At 41.8% G+C, this 19,655-nt stretch overlaps 1 protein-coding gene across 1 annotated transcript in view; it reads left to right on the top strand.

The window, feature by feature from the left end:
- Nucleotides 1-19,655, top strand: part of RNF217 (ring finger protein 217) — a 57,488-nt gene that overhangs the window by 18,991 nt on the left and 18,842 nt on the right. Inside the window, exon 2 of the mRNA XM_033054441.1 lies at nucleotides 14,807-15,040. Within this exon, the coding sequence (XP_032910332.1) occupies nucleotides 14,807-15,040 (234 nt within the window). The remainder of the gene's footprint in view (nucleotides 1-14,806; nucleotides 15,041-19,655) is intronic.

Here is a 19,655-nt window from a genome sequence, read left to right as displayed (position 1 = left end):
TACTAGGAGACTAACAGAGTCATGTTTGTTCTCAGGCAGCAGTGTTTTGTTTCTTAGAGAGAAATGTAAATACAACTCAGAATTTGGTTCTTCAGCTCATTTTCCTTGTTGCACGGGGCACTGTGAAAAGTATATAAAACTTTGCTGGATTTTTGGGCATTCTCTCAAAGCCACAGAAGTCCCAAATACAAATATTTCTGCCTTTACTTTGCACAGAAACTCAGTGTGCTTTGGGGCAGCAGTTTCCTGTGTAGCAACAACAGCAGCTTTTAGTGACAGCTTCTCCTGTTTGGTGCTGGTTAAAAAGAGACTTTACAAGTGCAGAGTCATCACTAGATGAAAATGTGGAACAATTGGAACAATTCAGGTATGCCAGCCTGGATGTGTATTATTAAAGTCAGGAAAACTAGGTGGATTTAGAAAATTTTGAAACCTAGACTTTTTTCTCCATCAATGTCAGGCAAGATGATGGTATTTTCCAGGTGGGAACTGCAGGAGAGGAAAGATCTGCATTATGAGAAGGGCAGGGTTTCCTAGGAAAGGCTGATATGGGTCCCTCTTCTTTCTTTTTCCTAAATTTTCAGCTCTTGTCTTCTTCCTCTCCCCTTTCTTTCTTGCTTCCCCCTTTCTGAGGTGAATCACTACAGCTACCCAGGCCTCTAGAGAAGCTAGTTTTGGTGGTAAATGGTGGTCAATGATTTCTTAACCACAGAGAATAATCACAGTGGGCAGATCTGGAAGAACTGTTGGGTTATTTTTCTAAAAAACAATAGTTCTTATCCTGTTAGAAACAAAACTAGTATTTTGGCTAGACAGGTCAGTGTTTGACATCATGTGGGGTGTTTCTATTTCAATGAAAATATCAACAAAATGTAAATCAGATACTTTTGAAAAGTTTTCTCATCCTTGCTTACAGTCATTCCGTTTATCTACTTGTCTCTGTCACAAAATCTATTGAGCCTTTCTTTTTTGTCTGGCAGAATCTGGAGTTGGAGAGTATGTCCTTGTGCATAAACCCTCTTGTGTTCTGTTGCTGTGCTGTGTGGCTTCTATTCCTGTGCTGCTTCAGTCCCTACTTTGTAGCCTTTCTCCCACTGAGGACTACATAAATTCTTTGGAAATAATTAATGAAACTAGAATTTCCTCAACTGGCATTGAATTCAATTACTACTAGAGTCTGTGGTTTCAGGAATGGAGATGCATATAGTTGACTTGATACCTTCTTCACCTCACTTTACCTGCCCACCTCCTGGTCTCCAGTGTTTTCTGGTGGTGGTTTGAAAACTGTTACCTTCTGGTACTGCAGAAATGCTTCTATAAAAATTCAGTATGACAAACCAGTTTCTGCAGCCCTGCAAAAGTTTAATGCTGGCAGAAGTGGAATATCCAGGTATCTCACAACCTGTTCATAATTTTTCAAACCTTAGTAGTCAATAGTCCTTGATTATTCTGGTTTTGGATTTTGGTTTATTGCAGGGGATGATGTTGAGACAAGTTTGAATTGCTTTCGAAGTGCGCAGTACCTACAGAAATAAAAAGTAGTGATTTTCTTGTAATTGTAAGCAGTTTCTCCTACCGCAACCATGTGTAACTTGGAGTCTCCAGAGTTAACATCGTTACTCTTGGAATAGAACAATGAAACATATTTGGTAAAAGTTTCTTGCAGTGTATGTCAAGTTAATGAGCTGTCCTGTTCATAGTAGATCTTTTAATAATCACTGTTTAATTTTATGGTCAGCTGCTTCACGTGTTTTGTAGCATACGTGACAGTTATTGGTAGAGTTCCTCCCTGCTTCTTGGTCCAAAGTTGCTGAGGTTACCTATTAACTTAGTTGTTTCATTACAAGTAATGTATTTCTTCCTCTTGAAAAACCTACTTACTTTATAACTATTCCTTTTGCTCTGGCTTTACAGATAAGACTCTTGTATTCTTCAGGGAGACAGTTGAGAGGAGAGCAGCAATTGTGCCAACAGAAGTGGAAAGCATGAAGACCTTCTAAAGGACCGTGGGGTGGGTGTTAGGGCAAATGCTGAGCTGAGATCTGAAGCTCAGTGAAGAATTTTCGTGCATGTTGCTGAGCATTTTAAGTACTTGTGCAAAATGGGAAAATATACATTAGTACTCATAAACCTGGTAATCACCTAGGTATACCAAAATATAAGCTACCTTCTGAGGAGCAGAAATTCTGGCATCTGTGCAGAAAACACTGCAGCTTAGACTTGCATGGAGGCAGTGATCAAGTACACACCTCCAACCCTGTTGCTGTAGATGCCATTAAATTTTTCTTTTTTACTGAGGGGAGCTGCTGAGCATATTTTGGGCTTGTAGCTTCGTAAAAGTAAGCACAGTTAACATGAGATGTGCTTGGTACTTGATCTGAAGGTGTAGATTGTCATGACAGGTAAGACAACTGGTGGCCTTCTGCTCTAAGAGTCCCTCCTTGTCTCTGTGCTTCCCACTTTTCTCTTGGGTCATGAACTAGTGATCATGTGTCACAGGGGGAATTAATTCAGCTGCTTCATCAATTGGAAAACTAATTTAAAAACACTTCAGTCTCCTGTGTTAGCTAACTGAAACTTCTGTCCTTGCAGGCTTGTAATTGCTCTCTAAATGAGAGGGGAAGAAGGGAAAGATATATTGACTTCTTCCGTTGATTTTTATCCATTAGTCGTGGTGCAGTCTGAGATAATGTGAGTCTTGGCTGATTGTGACCTGATGAAGTGGCTGAAGGGGTCTGAGACCAGGGGAAGGATACTGGCAACAACTGGTACGGGAGTGGTCTGGCTGGACCCACAGCCCAAACCTTTCAGGTCCTTTAAGGTGTTTGATAACTTAACTGGAGACCTTGAGTTTAACTGGTAGTATGTGGTAAACCTGGCATAGCATCCAGAAAGAGAAGTCTGTGTTGGTAGGAGTCCTCTTTTTCCTTTCTATTCCAGGTCAGTCTCTCTAACCGGCCAAAAAGGATGATTTCAGGTATCTGAATTCAGTGATAACAGCAGTTATTCCCACCTTTCCATATTCATACACTGTCTGGGACTGCTGTTACTCTCAAAGTGATTAAAAACTTAAACCAGGGAAAGGAAATTTCTTTTTATCTTGTGGTGCTTTTGTTGGGTTTTTGTTGTTTTTTTTTTCTCCTATAGGCAAGTATTTCCACAGAATTGTCTGATCACAACAGTATTTTTGCACAAATCAAATCTTCTCCTCACTGTTTAACACTGAGTTTTTTAGCCCAGAGTTTAACCTGCGGCATTTGACTTACTCTATCTTCGTTGTTCATTTTTACCTCATCACAAAAACAGACTATCAGAGCACAACACTACCTTGCAACATCTTCGGCAAATCCATATCAACATTTTGAAATAGTAAAAGGTTTGTAGTAAAGGTCATGTTACGTTATACTTTTCTCTTAAACATAGATTCACATATATAAACAGCAGATGAGATAACTAGTAGTGGGTTTGGTTTTTTTGGTCTTAATAAAGAGAATTTGTAAAAAATGAGAAGTTGTAGTTTCTTCCCCTGTTGTAAACTTGATGCGAAAATGAGTATATTAATATCATTGTCGGCTGATAGAACTGCCTTTAGGAATTTATATGAACTTGCTTCATGTTTTCTCTGCTTTAGGAGAAAGTGGTAAGTGGAATATATTGTTCTAAACACAGTTATAGTGTGATTTTCCTGGTATACACCAGGTATATCGTGCTTTCCCCCTCATTTTGCTGTTTCTAGTGGTATTATGATCTGAAGATTCTAGCTGATTTTGACAAACGAAGTCTGCAGCAATCAATACACAAACTGTTTCTTAATCAAACTGAAGTTCCAGCTTCAGCAGGGATCCTGTTCTGTCAGATTGTTGAATAAACTGACCTGACAACTAACAACCCCAGAATTACAGCCAGAATTTGATCATCAGGAGAATTAACTCTGATAGTTTGGCTGCTTAATAAACTGTTGAGATGTGCACTAGATGAGTGCAGCACTCTACAGGATTAGATCAATGAGACAGAATTGTACTTTCAACTTCCATAAGATGATTTTTTTCTTCTGTACTATAGGTTTCTGCTGAGGTGTCTTAGGTAACAGTTTAACTCTGTGGTGATGGGTAATTTACTTCCAGGTGGGGTGACACTTCGCTTCAGTTCTGCTTCTCCAAGTATGGATCAGAATCACTGTTGAAGCTTTTGCCTCAGCACTCTGGAGAAGGCTGTACTGTTCTTGTATTTGTTAATCTTGTATGTTTACTCCCTGTGGTAACTGTATCCATCATTGCATTAAATGTGAATTGAAATGTGGTTTCAGCTTACAATGCACTGTGAGAAATAACTTGTTGAAGCAGTGTGACGTTGGAGTTGTAGCACAGTATCCAGGGTTTGTCCAAGTGATGGCATATGGGGAGAAGCTGGAAAATTTTTTCTGCCTTAGCCTTTCCCAGGTTTATTCCTGCAAATGGGTCAACATGCACATCCATCACTGAAGCCATGTAAAAGTTACCAATTTCTGTCACTTCATGGTACCTTTCATTAGCACAACCTTTCATCAAAACCAGCTGTGTTGTGAATTGGTACTGGTACAATGAGATTTTTCAAAACAGGAGAGCAAAATAGCTATTTATAAATAAAAACTTAGCTCTTTTGTAACAATTGGTTCACATAAAGAAATTTATTCAAGTTACCTCGTTTCTAGGGGAAGACAAGGGTTGGTATTTTAAGCTCATACATTATACCTTGAATCTAAGAAATGTCTACTATTACTCCTGACAATGACCTGCCAGTTAGAAAATATTTTTCAGGCTTTCGTCTGTTTTTGCGCGTTTTGGAACTCTGCTGTTTCTTTATTAAATTCTTCAAGTAAAGACGACACAATTTGGTTTCATGTCTGATGGTCAAGCATAAAAATACTGCTTATTAGTACATGCACAAGAGAACTCACAAACTCAAAACTAGCAAAGGTGTGGAAACTAGTTGTAGGTATCTTCCTGAAGGAAAGCAGGAAGGAACAGCTATAAAATGCCTGTCCTTTTTTTCTGTGGGCTGGGGAATGTAGATGATCAGGTTAGTGAAGAGAATAGTTGAGACATTGTGTTCGCTATTTTTAAGTATTCACCCACATCCATACCAACTCTGTCAGGTTTTGTAGCTGGCTTCTGGGACCTAATAATGAGATAAGCAAGAGCATACTTCTCCTCCCTCCTTTGCTTGATTATGAGAGCTTATCTTATTTTATGATAAGTACCACTTTCTGTTGGAAGAATGTCAGACATCATGAAGTGTTTCTGTAGGTACAACAGTAAAACATAACAGCAGCTGTTGTTGGAAAAAACAAGGGTTGATTAACTATTGCTGATTTTATCAGTTGGGCTTATCTGTATTAGAGGTTCAGTCAGTAATACAGGTTAGTGAGTAGATTGTGCAAATATGCAGTGATTTGCCCTATTTTACTTGGAATAAATAGGCTCAGGAGCCTATTCCAGGTTGCATATCTGATGGGGAGCCTGACTACTACACAGCAGAATAGTAGAAGGATGAACTTTTGATCTTGTCTTTTTCAACATAAATAATTGTAGGATAAATTTTCACTGTTTATGAAATTTTCTTGGCTCTATCTGAACACCGAAGTGATGATTCAAAGTGAAGATTTGGACCTTTTTTTTTTCCACTGTCCTATAAGAGTTTATAGAATGGCTTGGATTGAGAGGGACATTAAAGATCATCCAGTTCCAACTCCTGTGCTCTGAGCAGGGATGCCACCCACTAGACCAGTTTGCCCAGGACCTGATCCAGCTTGACCTTCAGCTCTTCCTGGGATGGAGCATCAACTTCTCTGGGCAACCTGTGCCAGTGTCTCCCTACCTCTCTGTAAAAAATTTCCTCCTAACATCTGATCTGAACCTACCTTCTTTCTGTTTTAAGGCCATTACCCCTTGTCCTGTAACTCCATGCAGTTGTAGGGAATCTCCAGCTCTCATAGGCCCTTTTTAGGCACTGTAAGGCTGCCCTGGGGTCTCCCTGGAACCTTCTTTTTTCCAGGCTGAACAACTTCCTCAACCTGTCTTTATCAGAGAGGTGCTCTAGCCTTCTGATCATCTATGGATGTTAACTTTCTGTCCGTCTTTAAGAAAGGCATGGGAAAAGGTTTGATTATGATACTAATATTGTTAATAGTTAACAGTATTATTCCATTGGAATAAATTTGAACCTGGGTTAATCCAACCTGAACCTGGTGGAGGTTGGAGTTTGACTGTGGATGATTTTCTATTATAAGCAAGATAAGGAAGTATCTATGTTCCTTTTTAAGTATTGTCCCTGTGGGAGAGTGTCATACACATAAAAATTACTTGCTGAAGTAACTGAGCACATTTGGGTTTCATCTCCTTAATTGGGAGAATTGGATTTTGATTTTTGGTGAGTTCGATTATTTTGTTTCCTTTCTAATTTGTTTTCTGAGGTAAGTATTTAAATTACAGTAATTTCACGACTATAAGGCTCACCCTTTTGACTAAAATCTCCCCCCAAAACCGGAAGTGCGCCTTATAGTCCGGTGCGCCTTATCTGATCTACAAAGTTGCGACATTTGCCACCCCGGAAGTGAGAGCCCGTCGGCATTGGGGCCTCCCCCGTGCGGGGCGGGTCCGTCGGCATCGGGGCCTCCCCCGTGCGGGGCGGGTCCGTCGGCATCGGGGCCTCCCCCGTGCGGGGCGGGTCCGCCGGCATCGGGGCCTCCCCCACGCGGGGCGGGCCCACCGGCATCGGGGCGTCCCCGCCGGCATCGGGACCTCCCCGCCGGCATCGGGGCTGCCCCCATGCGGGGCGGACCCGCCGGTTTCGAGGCCGCCCCCGCGCGGGGCCGGCCCGCCGACATTGGGACGGCTCCCTTGCAGGGGGTGTGAAAGCCGCAGGAATCGGATCGGCTGCTGCGCGGGGGGGGGGGGGCGGCAAAAGCCCCCGGAATCACGGCGGCCGCCGCGCGGGGGGGGCGAAAGCCCCCGGAATCACGGCGGCCGCCGCGCGGGGGGGGCGAAAGCCCCCGGAATCACGGCGGCCGCCGCGCGGGGGGGGCGAAAGCCCCCGGAATCACGGCGGCCGCCGCGCGGGGGGGGCGAAAGCCGCCGGAATCACGGCGGCCGCCGCGCGGGGGGGGGCGAAAGCCGCCGGAATCACGGCGGCCGCCGCGCGGGGGGGGGGCGAAAGCCGCCGGAATCACGGCGGCCGCCGCGCGGGGGGGGGGGGCGAAAGCCGCCGGAATCACGGCGGCCGCCGCGCGGGGGGGGCGAAAGCCGCCGGAATCACGGCGGCCGCCGCGCGGGGGGGGCGAAAGCCACCAGAATCGGAGCGGCTGCCACGCGGGGAGGGGGCAAGCAGCTGGAATCGGGGCAGCGGCGGCACGGGGCAAGCCTGCCGGCATTGGGTCACCTGGAGCGCCAGGGAACTCCCAGAACAGCGGGGCCCTGGGGATGCTGCACGGAATGGCGGTGGGCATAGCCTGGCCCTGCCGGGTACAGGCAGGCCCGGGAGCCAATGGCTGCCGGATTGAGGCGGGGCCTCGGCCAGCAAGCGCGCGGGAGGAGCTGGGGGCGAAGCCTCGCTGCAAAAAAAAACCCGGTGCGCCTTATAGACCGGTGCACCTTATCTGATCTACAAAGTTGCAAAATGTCCCGGCTCCCGGGGGGTGCGCCTTATAGTCCGGTGCGCCTTATGGTCGTGAAATTACTGTAATTGCAGCAAACACATCATGACTTTTTTTGATTTTGGGAGTTCAGGTATGCTGAAACTGAGGGCTTGCTGCCCAGTGGGAGGGGGAGGGTGATTGGTCAGTGGCTGCTGCTATGTCTGTATCCCACTGTGTTTATCCTGTGCGCTCCTCACCTTCCCATTGTATAAGCATGAGCTCTTGTGGTTTATGGCTTAACAGACTTAGATGAGCAGAATATACCTGGCTTAGTTTTGACTGGTAACAAATTCAAGCAACACATGACAGTTTATACAACTCCTATGCTGGCTATAGGAGAACAGGCCATCCCCCTCTGAATTTAAGACTATTAATTCAAGAGGTAACTGATAGTGTTTTATCTTTACAAGAGCTCTGCAAGTTGGCTTGTTCTGGTTCTGTGTTACTTGGCTCTGATGTTTTTATACCCATGCTGAAACCTAACAATCCATTACTTTACAAAGAAGCTGTTGCTTCTTTGCTACTTTCCTGATGCTTCTGAGACCCTTCAAGCAGGGTTCTCTCCTTAGATGTCCAGGTTATTTAAATTGATCATGGTACGTGGATGGTCTCCCAGCCCTTGCTTCTTTTCTGAAATTCCTTCTTGCACCTGCTCAGTTTGGTCTCTTAGGCTTGAGCAACTGCCTCTGTTTTCCAGCTGAGAAAGGGCAGGTATCTGGCTTGTTCTGCTGACCTCAAAGCTCTTCTTTCATGAGTATCTTTGGATCTTTTATTAAAAGTGAATGTGTCTTCTAAGGAATAGAAAAATCAGTATAAGCATACTTACATTGGTAATGTGCACACCTGGCCAAAATCAGAAAGCATTTGTGCTTTTCTTTCTTCCCTTAATGAATGCTGAGGGTGTGGGTTTGGGTTAGATTCCTCCAAGGTTTGCAGTTTCTGCCATCCTTCCTAGGTTAACTTCCTCCACTGGGATTTCCCCCTCCCTCTGCCCCTACACACGTGTGAGGAGGAGAGGTCAAAGACAGCTTTCACAACCTCTGGGGGCCCTGGAGAGTGCAAGATGAAGCATTCTGCTAGTCAACCTCTTTGCCAGAGTGTGACCCAGCTCAATGGGCAGCCATCCAGATGTACCAGCCCTGGCTTTGTCCAGGCATGGGACTAAGCTTTACCTCTGCTCTGGATTTCAGCTCATTGTGGATTCCAGAACACCAGAACAGAAAGCACATAACCTCCATGCTTGCTAGTGATATGCACTAGGTTTGATGAGTAGTAGCAGGCAGAGGCATGATTTAATGCAGTGCAGTTTTTCTAAATGCATTGCTGAGATAAAATTGTTTCCTTTTTAAATTCACTCAATGAAGTATCAGGAGATGAAAAGACAAAAAGGGAGAGCTCTCCATATTGGTAATTGTTCACTTCTTGCAAAGGAGAATGTTAGTATTAATTTGTTTTTCTCTAAATCCTATCCTTGTGTGGTGAGTACAAGTAAAATCTGAATGTTTCTGTTGATATCAGATCCATGTGAGCAGGTAGCATCTAGTTCTGTGGAAGAAGAAAGGAGTAGAACTACATTGTCACCATGTCATCAAATGAGAAAGCAATTTAGGAGGCTTTAAGAAAAAGGTTTGGTTGAGTTTAGGTGCATTCTGAAGAATATCTTTCTACTTTATCCACAAGAGGTTTTTTTGGAGAGTCGTAGATATGACTGTGGAGTGACTTCAGAAGAAGTTTGAATGGGAAACAAACAGAATGGTGTGGGGTATTGCTCCAGGCAGCCAAGAACAGTTTTGCCAGTTAAGGTTTTGGGTTGTTTCTGGGGCTAAAGCCACTCTGGTCTCTTCCCACACAGGTGGTGCTGGCTGTGACCCTCGCTGGTGTGTAGCTGCACCATTCCACAGTGCTCCTGGGGACATGGATGTGTGTAAGTGTGCTCCTGACAGTGGTCCTCAGAGTTGTGAATTAAGCTGGAGTCTCAACCTCTGGCTGAAGTTTTAAAAACTGGATGACCTTTGAGAATTTAAGTTGATGTTATATTTAAATATGGTTTGTAAAGCATTCAGAAGACTTGCTTTTGGAGCAGAAAGATCAAACCTTTGATGTGCTGGTGGTGGTTGGATGTAGTTACGTACACTTAAATTCCCTCCTAGCTTCTTGCTTTTGAGTGCCTTTCACCTGAAGGATGAGGAAGTAGCAAGTGCTTAAAAGGCCCTGAAACTTTGCTTCTTTTTGTGTCTTTTTTAGTGTAGACTGTGTGGTAATTAATGTAAAACTCATTGAGAACAAATTGTTGTCAAAACTAGAAGAGGTGATGTCAGCTCAAGCCAAACCTGCAGTGTTTGTGCCTTAGTGACGCTCTCTCTGAATGTCACATGGAGCAGGAATCCCTACATTATTGTCATGGCTGCATCTGCAAAAGTGTGGTACTTGTGGAAGGAGAACAAAGTCTCAGAGGACATGTGAAGGGGAGCATCCTCATGAACCCTCTCAGGGTTTGGTCTGTGTGAGCTGGTGACGTAATAGAAAAGACTCCTGTTCAACTTCTAGTAATAGTTAATGGTCTTTAGATGATCTTAATGACAGCTCAGATAATTTTGCATGCCTTGTGGATCCTTTTGAGGAGGGTGATACATGCCCTGATAAAGGCTTCTGAAGCCCTTGCCTCCTGAGGGAAGGAGTGATGACTCTTGAGTGATGTTACAGATGGGTGTCAGAGAAGATGGTGGAGCAACTGAATGAGACATGCATTCAGGAAGTAATTTATTGCAAGTCTGTTGGGAAATGAATTAAAGAGGGAGTAAAAGTGAAACACCCCATGGAATATGGCCTGTGAAGTAATGAACAACAGGAAAGAAGTTGTGTGGAAATGTTCTGTGGAGGAGGTGGCACACGCAAAACAGAAGATGCTTTTACTTTTGGTAGCAATGCAACTTAAGTGTCTCCTGATCTAATTACTCTTAAGTTCTAGCTGTTTACTGTTTATTCTTGCCTGTCTTGCAGTAGCACTGGGGATTTGTACCATTTGAGAGCAAGGAGGGAGGATGAATGAACTGAAAAAGAGAATATATTTGACAACTTTTTTTTTTTTTTTTTTTAAGAATTTTGATAGAGAATGCCTGGATATCACTAGCACAAATCAGGGATACAGACTGAAGTCAGTAGTACTAAAAATGCAGAAATTACTTAAAGGCAGGTGCAAAATGCGTAGTACAAGTTTGAACTGTCTTTGGTTGGCACTTCTTGAACCATGTCTGCTTGGATTTAATTTGGTTAGCACCTACCAATGTGGAGTTCTGAATTATGGTGATTCCTTCAAGAGTTTTCCACAAATTATTACTGGTTCTATTAAAGCAAATAAATTCATGATGACACACTTTCCAAATGTACAAGAAAACTAATTCTTTACTACTTTGTAACTTACCGATGAAAATGAAAGAAATGTTTCCAGTGAGCTAGAAAGGAATAGGATTTTGCTTATAAATGGAATTTTAATCCAACTGTTTATTTACCTAGAGTATAAAAGTCCTCTAGACTGGACTGTCCCTTCCCTTGCATCTGTGCATTTTCAGAATATTTTTTTAAATGCATAACTTCCTTGGTAATTTACAGGAGATAACGTGACGCACTGGTAGAAATAAAATTTCTCTACAGAAGTGTGTATTTGGCATGACCATGTTCACTTTCAGCTTTAAGAAGTAAGAGCAATTAGGCATGTGCATCTCTGAACTAAGAATGAAGTTTCAGTTAGAAAATGCATGTATTTTAAAAGAAGGCTCAGGTTGTGGAAATGATTTTCTGACTTAAAGTATCATGCCATCTGTTTCTGTTTTCTGTTGGTGGTACCATTGCTTTCTTGGGCAGTAAGTAAATCAGTCTAGAGTCTCTGTGTGTTTTGTCTCTGTTCCCCCCTGCCCTTTCTCCTCCCTACCCCCCAGTAAAAACACTTTTAAAATGAAATGTCAAGAATTAGCAGGGGGAGGTACCTACTGTTCTCCTGATAATTTAATTGTTACCTTTCTGTAAGATGAAAAGGACCTGCTTTCTGCTTCTCAATTGTAGGCAGAGTAGCCCCTCCTGAGATGCTTTACAGAAGTGAAGCATAACTGACTATAAGAGCTGGATGCTGCCTGATATTTAACACTGCTGAAGCTCAGCTACTCTTAGGCATAGGACTCCTTCCTCATGCTGTGAAAATATATCATGCTGTTCTTTTTACTGAGGGTTCTGAAGTTCTTAATACACAGTGGTTTTCTTAAAACTTGGGAGTTTGACATTGTGAGAAGCTGAAATTGAAGGGATAAGGCTTTTCAAAAACAAAAAGAAAACGAAGGAAAATAATTATTTGGTTATTTGAACCAATATCATAAGAGATTGTTTTGTTTTTCCTTTCTCATTCTGTAGCATGTCCTGAGTCCATGGCAGCAGGTAGCCTGATAGGCTACCTCTGGAGCTATACTTCCAGCAATTGCTGATGCTAGTGCACAAAGATGGACTGTTTTGGTAGGACAAGGCTCCATTGAAGTTACTGCTAATAAGCAAGCCAGCTCTGTTCATTTCAGTCCCATTGAAAACACAGGAAAATGCTCAGTCTCTGCCAAACTTGAAAAGCTGAAACTATTACAGAGGTTAAAAATTATTTATTTCAAGTGGGTGTAAAACATATTTTCAAAATAAACACTGAAACCACACCTGACTCTTACCACATATATTAATCATATTCTGTGTGGGCATGAAGTACAGAAAATGTTGAGCTTTGTATTCCTTGGTTTTATAAATGCAGGTTTGTTCTAACTACCATTTAATATAAACAGTGCTTAAGTACTGTCAGATGCAATGCACCTTCTCATTATGTAGTGCTACTCTGTAGCTTAGTTTACTCCTGGCTCTTTTAATACCTTCCTAATGCTTAATTTTTTTTTTTTTTTTTTAAAGATGTAGTCATAGGTGGGATTAATTTGACTATTCACTTCTAAAGTGTACCTGTACTTGTCTAAACAAAAACTGATGCTAATCCTAGTGCAATAGCTTTTTGTGTTTCTGTTGCAAATTGTTCTCTTAGTTCAGTGTGCTTGTGTTCTGTAGTGATGTACTGATTGTCATCTGATTTTTAAGTACAGCTCCTTGATGCTGGGTGATTCTTGAGAACACTCCAGTGGTCTGTATGCTTGGTTTCAATTTTACTTGCTGCTGCAGGTGAATCAGTGTCCTGCAGGTATAAAATGTTGGCATTCTGCAGCATGTAGTATGTGAGGTTTGGGGGATATTTTGTTCTGTTTTTTTAATGCCTTTGGGTACATACTCCTCCTATACTTAGACTTGTCCATGTAAAAGCCAAGCTGAGCCTGGTGTTGTTTGCATATGGTAGAGCTCTGCTCACCTTTCAGAGCTGGAAATGAAATGTGGGGAATTTCCCTCCTAAAAATGAGTATATTACCTCTCCTCCATACTTCAGATAGATTTTCCTCCATCATGACATGCCTGTGCCTTGAGCCAGGGCTGCTTTGGGCACTGTGGCAGTGATAGCTTGCCTGAGGTGTTCTCCACCATGCTCTGGTCTGAGATTCGCTGCCACTGTCCACACCCTGCATTTTTATCTCTAGCATACACCTAATCTCTTTGCTCCCCTGAGAAAACATTGCTGAGAAAACAGAAGTAGTGCAGGAGGATTTTTTTTTTAAATCAGTATAAACTTTGGGTTTGATACCATGTTGTTATGATTCTTCTGATCCTCTGCTTCCTGTCTGAATTATCCATTTAAAGTCCATGTGGCTCAGTTGCTGAAGCAACAACGACAGGGTTGTGTTATGTTGCTTTTTAGAGTTTTGCCCTCCTTTTTTCACTTAAGTACTGCATTAGTAGAGTCTTTGTGTCTTCTGGTACTACTGCAGCAATGAGATCTACATCCAAACCTGAGGTGTTTCTCTCTTATTTAGTGTATTGTTGGACAGGTTTCTCTAATTGGTCATGTTAAAGAACAAGCAGTGTGGGGAAATAGAAGTTGCCAACTTCCAAATAGTAATTCCTGGAAAGAACTGCTTTATCTCTTCATGGAGATACTCAATAAGGAGGGAGTTGGATTGGTGGTCAGCTGTACTTGTGCAGTCAAAACTCGTTCAAGACTACCTGGGACAGACACAAACATGCTCTAGCTGGGTTCTTGCAGACTCTCAAGATTCTGCAGGGTTTATTAACTTTGGCCCACTGCCAAGCAAATGCAGCTCTGGTGCTCCCAGAGTAGGTTCTGCTGTTTTGGCATGGAGTCTGAGCAGTTAAAGCCTGTCAAGCATGAATGGTGCAGATCTGGGTCCAGCATGGTTCTTGGATCCAGGAGCTCTAGAAACATGCTGTGGGTATCTGAACATATGGATCAGCTTGGGACCATCAGGACTCATCAGCTCAGCAGCAGTTTCTGCCCTGCTAACCTCAAACTTGTTTGTTTGGTTGGTTTTTATTAAGGTTTTTTTAATGTTGTTCTTGTTGGGGTGTTTCTTAAAACTTTTAAGTCTTGAGTTCTGGGGAAGTTTATTAACTTGATCAACCCAAGCTCAGCTAAAAATTTCTGCATGTGCAGTATTGGCATGTAAGGAGCTTGAAAGCAGACTGCAGAGGCACTGAGTGTGCTGAGCAGGAGCCAGCTCAGGGTTCTTGAGTCAGAGCTGCTGATCCTAAAATTACTTTTAATTTCTCTGTTCTGTGATTCCTAGGTCGTTTTGCAGTGAAACAGTATGCAAATGTTTCCATTGTCTGCTTTCTCACAGCCTTTGTGATTTGTGACTGTGGTGCACTGACCATTACACCCAAAGTATGGAGTACCGGGTGGACATTGTTAGCTAGGGCTTGTGTTTGGTTTTGTGGTGTATGTAGCCATGGTACATGCACTGAGAGAATATGTTTAATAACTGCAGTTATCAGGGCAATTAGCTGTTCTGTTTGGATTTGAATATGCTGTCTGGAAAAATTGCAGTGTGCTTGTTGTAACTCCACCAAGCACAAATTATTTAAGACAATATGCTAGGTAACCTCTGGATTGTTACAGTATTTGGAGTTAATTTTCCTCACAAAATTCACCAATGCTTACTTAACTTTTCTAAGCAAAAGATCATATAGCTGATTTTTTGGTTTTTTCATATGCAGGTGCAGCTGGGACAAGCAGATATAAAATGCCCCATCACAGAGTGCAGCGAACACCTGGATGAAACAACTGTCCTCTATAACCTGCCCCATGACGACATCATCAAGTATAAATACTTCCTGGAACTCAGCCGCATTGACTCCAGCACCAAGCCATGCCCTCAGTGCAAGCACTTTACAACCTTCCGGAGGAGAGGCCACATTCCTACCCCTGCCAAATTGGAGAACAAATACAAAGTGAGCATGCTTGCCGGGGCTGTGGGTTAGATGGCACTACAAAAGTAGGACAGCATTTGGTGAGCATTAAATGAACTTTTTTGTTTCACTGGAGCTGTGTGCAAACTGTGATTAGGAATATGAACCTGTGGTACATCATTAATTAAGTACTTCTAACAGTTCAAGTGGCTGAACTCTTCAACCTGGTTTCTTTTTTGGTAGGTGGTATAATTTTGTCCTAACATAGATTTTAATTTAAAGAGTGTTTACTTTCTGCAAACAATATGATCAGTCAGAAGAGACTGGGAAAGGCGAGTTACCACTATAACCAATAATTTTAGACACACAACTTAAAAGTTTTCCCTGGAGCTCTGGGTGAGTGAGTTCTGGGCATTTATTATGTTAGGCTGTTGACATTGCTTCTTCCTTAGTAATAGAGCTGTTGTCTGTCCTGCCTGTTGATTCTGATTTCTTCACTTCCTTGCCAGAGGTTATACATTACTGTAGTCTCCTCATTCACAATGCAGAACTTTGAGAAATATAGGGGAAAAAAGACATTTCATAGAAGAGTTGCTTATACTGTGATTTTAATCAAAGATAAAAGGCAAGAATTTAGAATAAGCTTTGAGCTGCTGAAAGTCCGTCTAAGTTCCAGAAGACGACAGTTGTCTGCAGCACCATGTTCTGTGATAGCTTTCCATCCAGTTATTAGATTTGTTGTGGTTAATTTCATGATTGAGCTGGCCTTTACTGGACAAACCAGTTCTCAGTAGGAGTTTAGATGACTGTTTAGATAGTCTTAATGACACTGCATAAGATTCAACCCAGTATGAAGATTAAAAGGTGGAAAGTTGTGTATTCATTGGAGTTGAAAAGTTGATAAAGCTAATTCTGAGTTACGAGCTTGTGCATATCTGTGTAGGGCATGAATTACATGCCACACTCTGTTGGACTCAGTGTTTTCGAATTTTTGTGATGTTACACTAAGGTGGAAAATATTTCAAACTGCAAGTAAAATTCCTTCTGCCCAAAGCTATTCTCTTTCACCCATCTGCTTCATCATCACCACGTATCATATGTAATCCAGAGTAGATCAGAACTTGTAATGCTTTGGCAGCTGCATCTCTTAAGGTGTCAGAGGCTGTTAGTGTCCCACAACTGTGGGTCATTGGTGGTAAAGCTGTTGTATCGCAGGCCTGCCAGATCTGAGAACATTCCTCAGGGAGTAGCAAGTGCTGTTTTATGTGTTGCAGTGCTACACTTAAAATGTCCCCAGCTGCTCTACAAGCCACAGTGGGAAGGAATGGGAGACTGTGTGCAAGCCAGGAGCAGTTCACTGGTCATGTGGCAGTTCAGTGTGTGTACCTGTGATCTGCAGAGCTTAAATCTCCTGGCAACAGACTGGCAAAATGTATCCTTAGACCTGAGCCCAGGTGTTGTGTGCAAGAATGTCAAGTTGATGCTAGTCAGAATTATAATTGAGAAAATGCTGGCAAGCAGTATGGGTGATCATGGTCCACAGGACTTCAGCATAGTCCTAGAACCTCAAGTGTTTTCCGGTGTAGGTACAGTTTTAGTGATTTATTTTGAGCTTTGCACAAGAAGTTTTATTGCAGGGAGAAGATTTGAAAAGATGACTATATATGACATGGAGTGTATATATGTGAGTAATTTGCATGCACACATAGCTGTGGACCAATATTACCTGTTTTCTTGGGTTCTCATGTGATTACATGTACACATTGTGTCTTGAATTTTAGGCTGTTTGGAAGCAAAGACACATTTTCTTTTGTGTATAGCATAGGAGACATCTGACTGGAGGCTTTTGAGGCTGCCCTATTCAAATGCAAGTAATATAAACAGCAATTGCACCAGATGAATTCTGCATCAGCACTGCAAGTGTTGGCTTCAAGTGTGGGGAACACATAGGCACAAGTCTGCTGGTAGGGTCACAGCCAGTACACTCGCTCTTTTGTGCACTGCAAGGAGAAAGCACTCTAAAATACAGGACTTCATTTGAACTGATACTTTAAAAATGTTAATGCCACTTCTGAAATTTGATACAGTATTCAAAATTACAAATAACATGGAAATTTAGAGAGGCAGCAAATTTATAAATTAATTTTTCTTTTAGCTGATTTATGTCAGCTGAGCTGGTCTAGGTCCAACTGTCAATTGTCTGAGATTTGATTCTTGGAGCCTAGAAAGTTTACATGTGTGTTGGGGAAGGAGGGGAAGAAAATGAGAACTTGCTATCCAAACCTTTCTTCTACTATTAGTGCCACTTAGAATCACATAGAAAAGCAAGAGAACTATTTAATTTTCGATATAAAATATTTTTATCACAAATGGATCTAGCATTAACTCTGAAAATTTCCTTGGCCCCTCCCATATGTCCTGAATTGAGTGTGTTATGTGGTTGCAGACAAGACCCTAACAAACCTTTGTTCAGAGCTGTTATGCAAAAGTGCAATGGACTTGGGCAAAAATTGAGAAATTGCTAGTTGAATTCCTGCGCATGGAACAGGTAAAGATTTCACAGGAGTGAGTAAGAAGACTTGTTCTTTGAGGAAGTGCTGGCTTTTGGCTGTTAAAGTTAGTTTTTTGACCTACCACTTGCCGTGCATAAACAATACTCTGCTCTGTGGGATTCATAATGAGGTTTTCTTGTTCACTTCCACCAAGAGATAAAAGTCACATACAAGAAAGACTTGCGTGCTTGGGTTTGTACATGTAAACGTTTTTTCAATGCAGATATTACACAAACTGTCTTCATTCTGAACTACTAAAGAGTTTCTGAAAGTTGTTCTAGAACTAGTAGGAATTTGTATCAGCTGAGATGCTGCGATAGAGCTGATCTGTTTAGTCCCCCACTTTTGGACCATATTTTAACTTTAAGTGACAGGTATCTTCATGGTATACATGGCTTCAATCTACTTTGAGCCTCAGCTGCTACTGATGTTGTGAGTTTGCTGTGCTGTCCCTCCTTGCTCTGAGCTGTCCATTCCTGCCAGCCTACTTTTGTTTATGTTGATATTTTGGTGTCTCACTGTTTTTGTTGTGGCTTATTTTCTGCTGTCTCAAGAGAGAGGATGGATTGATGATGAGGAGAAGGAAGCTGTTTTGACTGGAGCCCATATTTATTTTCAAATAAAGTGACAGTATCTGCAGCTAGAGACTGTAATTCATGTAATCAGTTAATTGCACAAATAATTTGGCCATCCTGTTATATACCAAGAAGCAGAAAATCCCACTAAGCTTGTTGTACCTTCAGGTTTTAGGAATATTTTCCATGTGCAGTCAGTTTTGCTATCATCCGGTCACATTGAGTTAGTTGTGTTTTGTGTTGAAGTTATCTATCAGTTTTGAAAAGTCATTTTCTGTGAGGTGAAGAAACTGATAAAGTAGCTTGCAGTAAAGAGGCTTGCTAAGAAAATGGAAAATGTTAGCCTCAAAGGTCAGTGTTTCAGAAAGCTGAGAACCAAGAGAATTAGAACACAAAGTTGTGTAATCTTTTCTATTTCAAGGGCGGCTGATCTCCAGATGGCATAGAAGTTTGTGTATATAGCCATCCTCTCAATTCTGATCAATAGAGATAATAAAATAAGTGGGAAAGTGTTTGTGTGAGGAAAAACATATTTGAAGAAACACAAGGTTAATATTTTGTTTTCCAGATACAGTTTGTCTGCTTTGCTGGAGCATAATTAAAATTATTAATTATTATCAATTAAAATTATATGTAGATTGCATTTCTGTGTCCTTGCTATGGTGCTTTCATGCATAACTACTGAATCAAATAATATTTGACTTTTCTTTTAGAAAAGCAGAGAAAAGGTGGAATAAGAATGTGAAACGCTGCTGTAATTGCCCTGTTCTGTTTCTGTTTCTTAAGCACAGGGGCATCACACTGTATCCAAGTTTGAATGTTTTTAGGGGTTTGTTTTGCAGCCACTAGTTCCAAGAAAAACAAGGTTCATAACTACTTAAAGGGCATAGTTTTCTTTGCTTGCTTCAGTTATGCTCAGGAAGCACTGAACCCACAGAGAAGTGAAATGGCCCATTCAAATTATAAAAACTATTTACAAGTTCAGTTTTGAGGAAGGTGCTGTCAGGGTGACAGGTGGAAGAGGAAACTGGTGATGAAACATAGAGTTCTCGCTAGTTCAGTTAGGGCCATTTGTGGTAAGAAATGTTATTTTGAGTTCCTGTGGTTATAGCCTCATCCTGTATTTCAGTACTTTCTGATTAATGTATTTGGAAACACCTGATGTCAGTGTGTGTGTGTGTAGGTTCAAATATATATCCTGGTGGCTGCTGTATTGCTTTCACTTATCTACGTGGTATCATAGAAAGAATATGCAATTAATTTGCTTTTTGATGAATATCTGACAAACTAAACAAAAAAACAAACCTACAGAACTTGTGCTTTAAATTAATTTGCCTTTTTTTAAGGAAGAAGCTTTAACTTGCAGCTTCCTGACTGTTGATTTGGGTTTGTACTTTTTAACAACTATGTTCTATCTCAAATGTCTGAATACTGCAACCGAGAAAAGTTTTCAGGTTGTAGAGCACTTACTTGTGGCTTACAAGCTCCATCTTTGGCTGTGGCATAAACAAATACTGAGCCTTACAATAT

This window comes from Catharus ustulatus, chromosome 3 (genome assembly GCF_009819885.2).
Source record: "Catharus ustulatus isolate bCatUst1 chromosome 3, bCatUst1.pri.v2, whole genome shotgun sequence".
In the NCBI taxonomy this organism is placed as follows: domain Eukaryota; kingdom Metazoa; phylum Chordata; class Aves; order Passeriformes; family Turdidae; genus Catharus; species Catharus ustulatus.
Note: the sequence above shows the minus strand (reverse complement) of the source record. Positions and strands in the feature narration are given on the sequence as shown.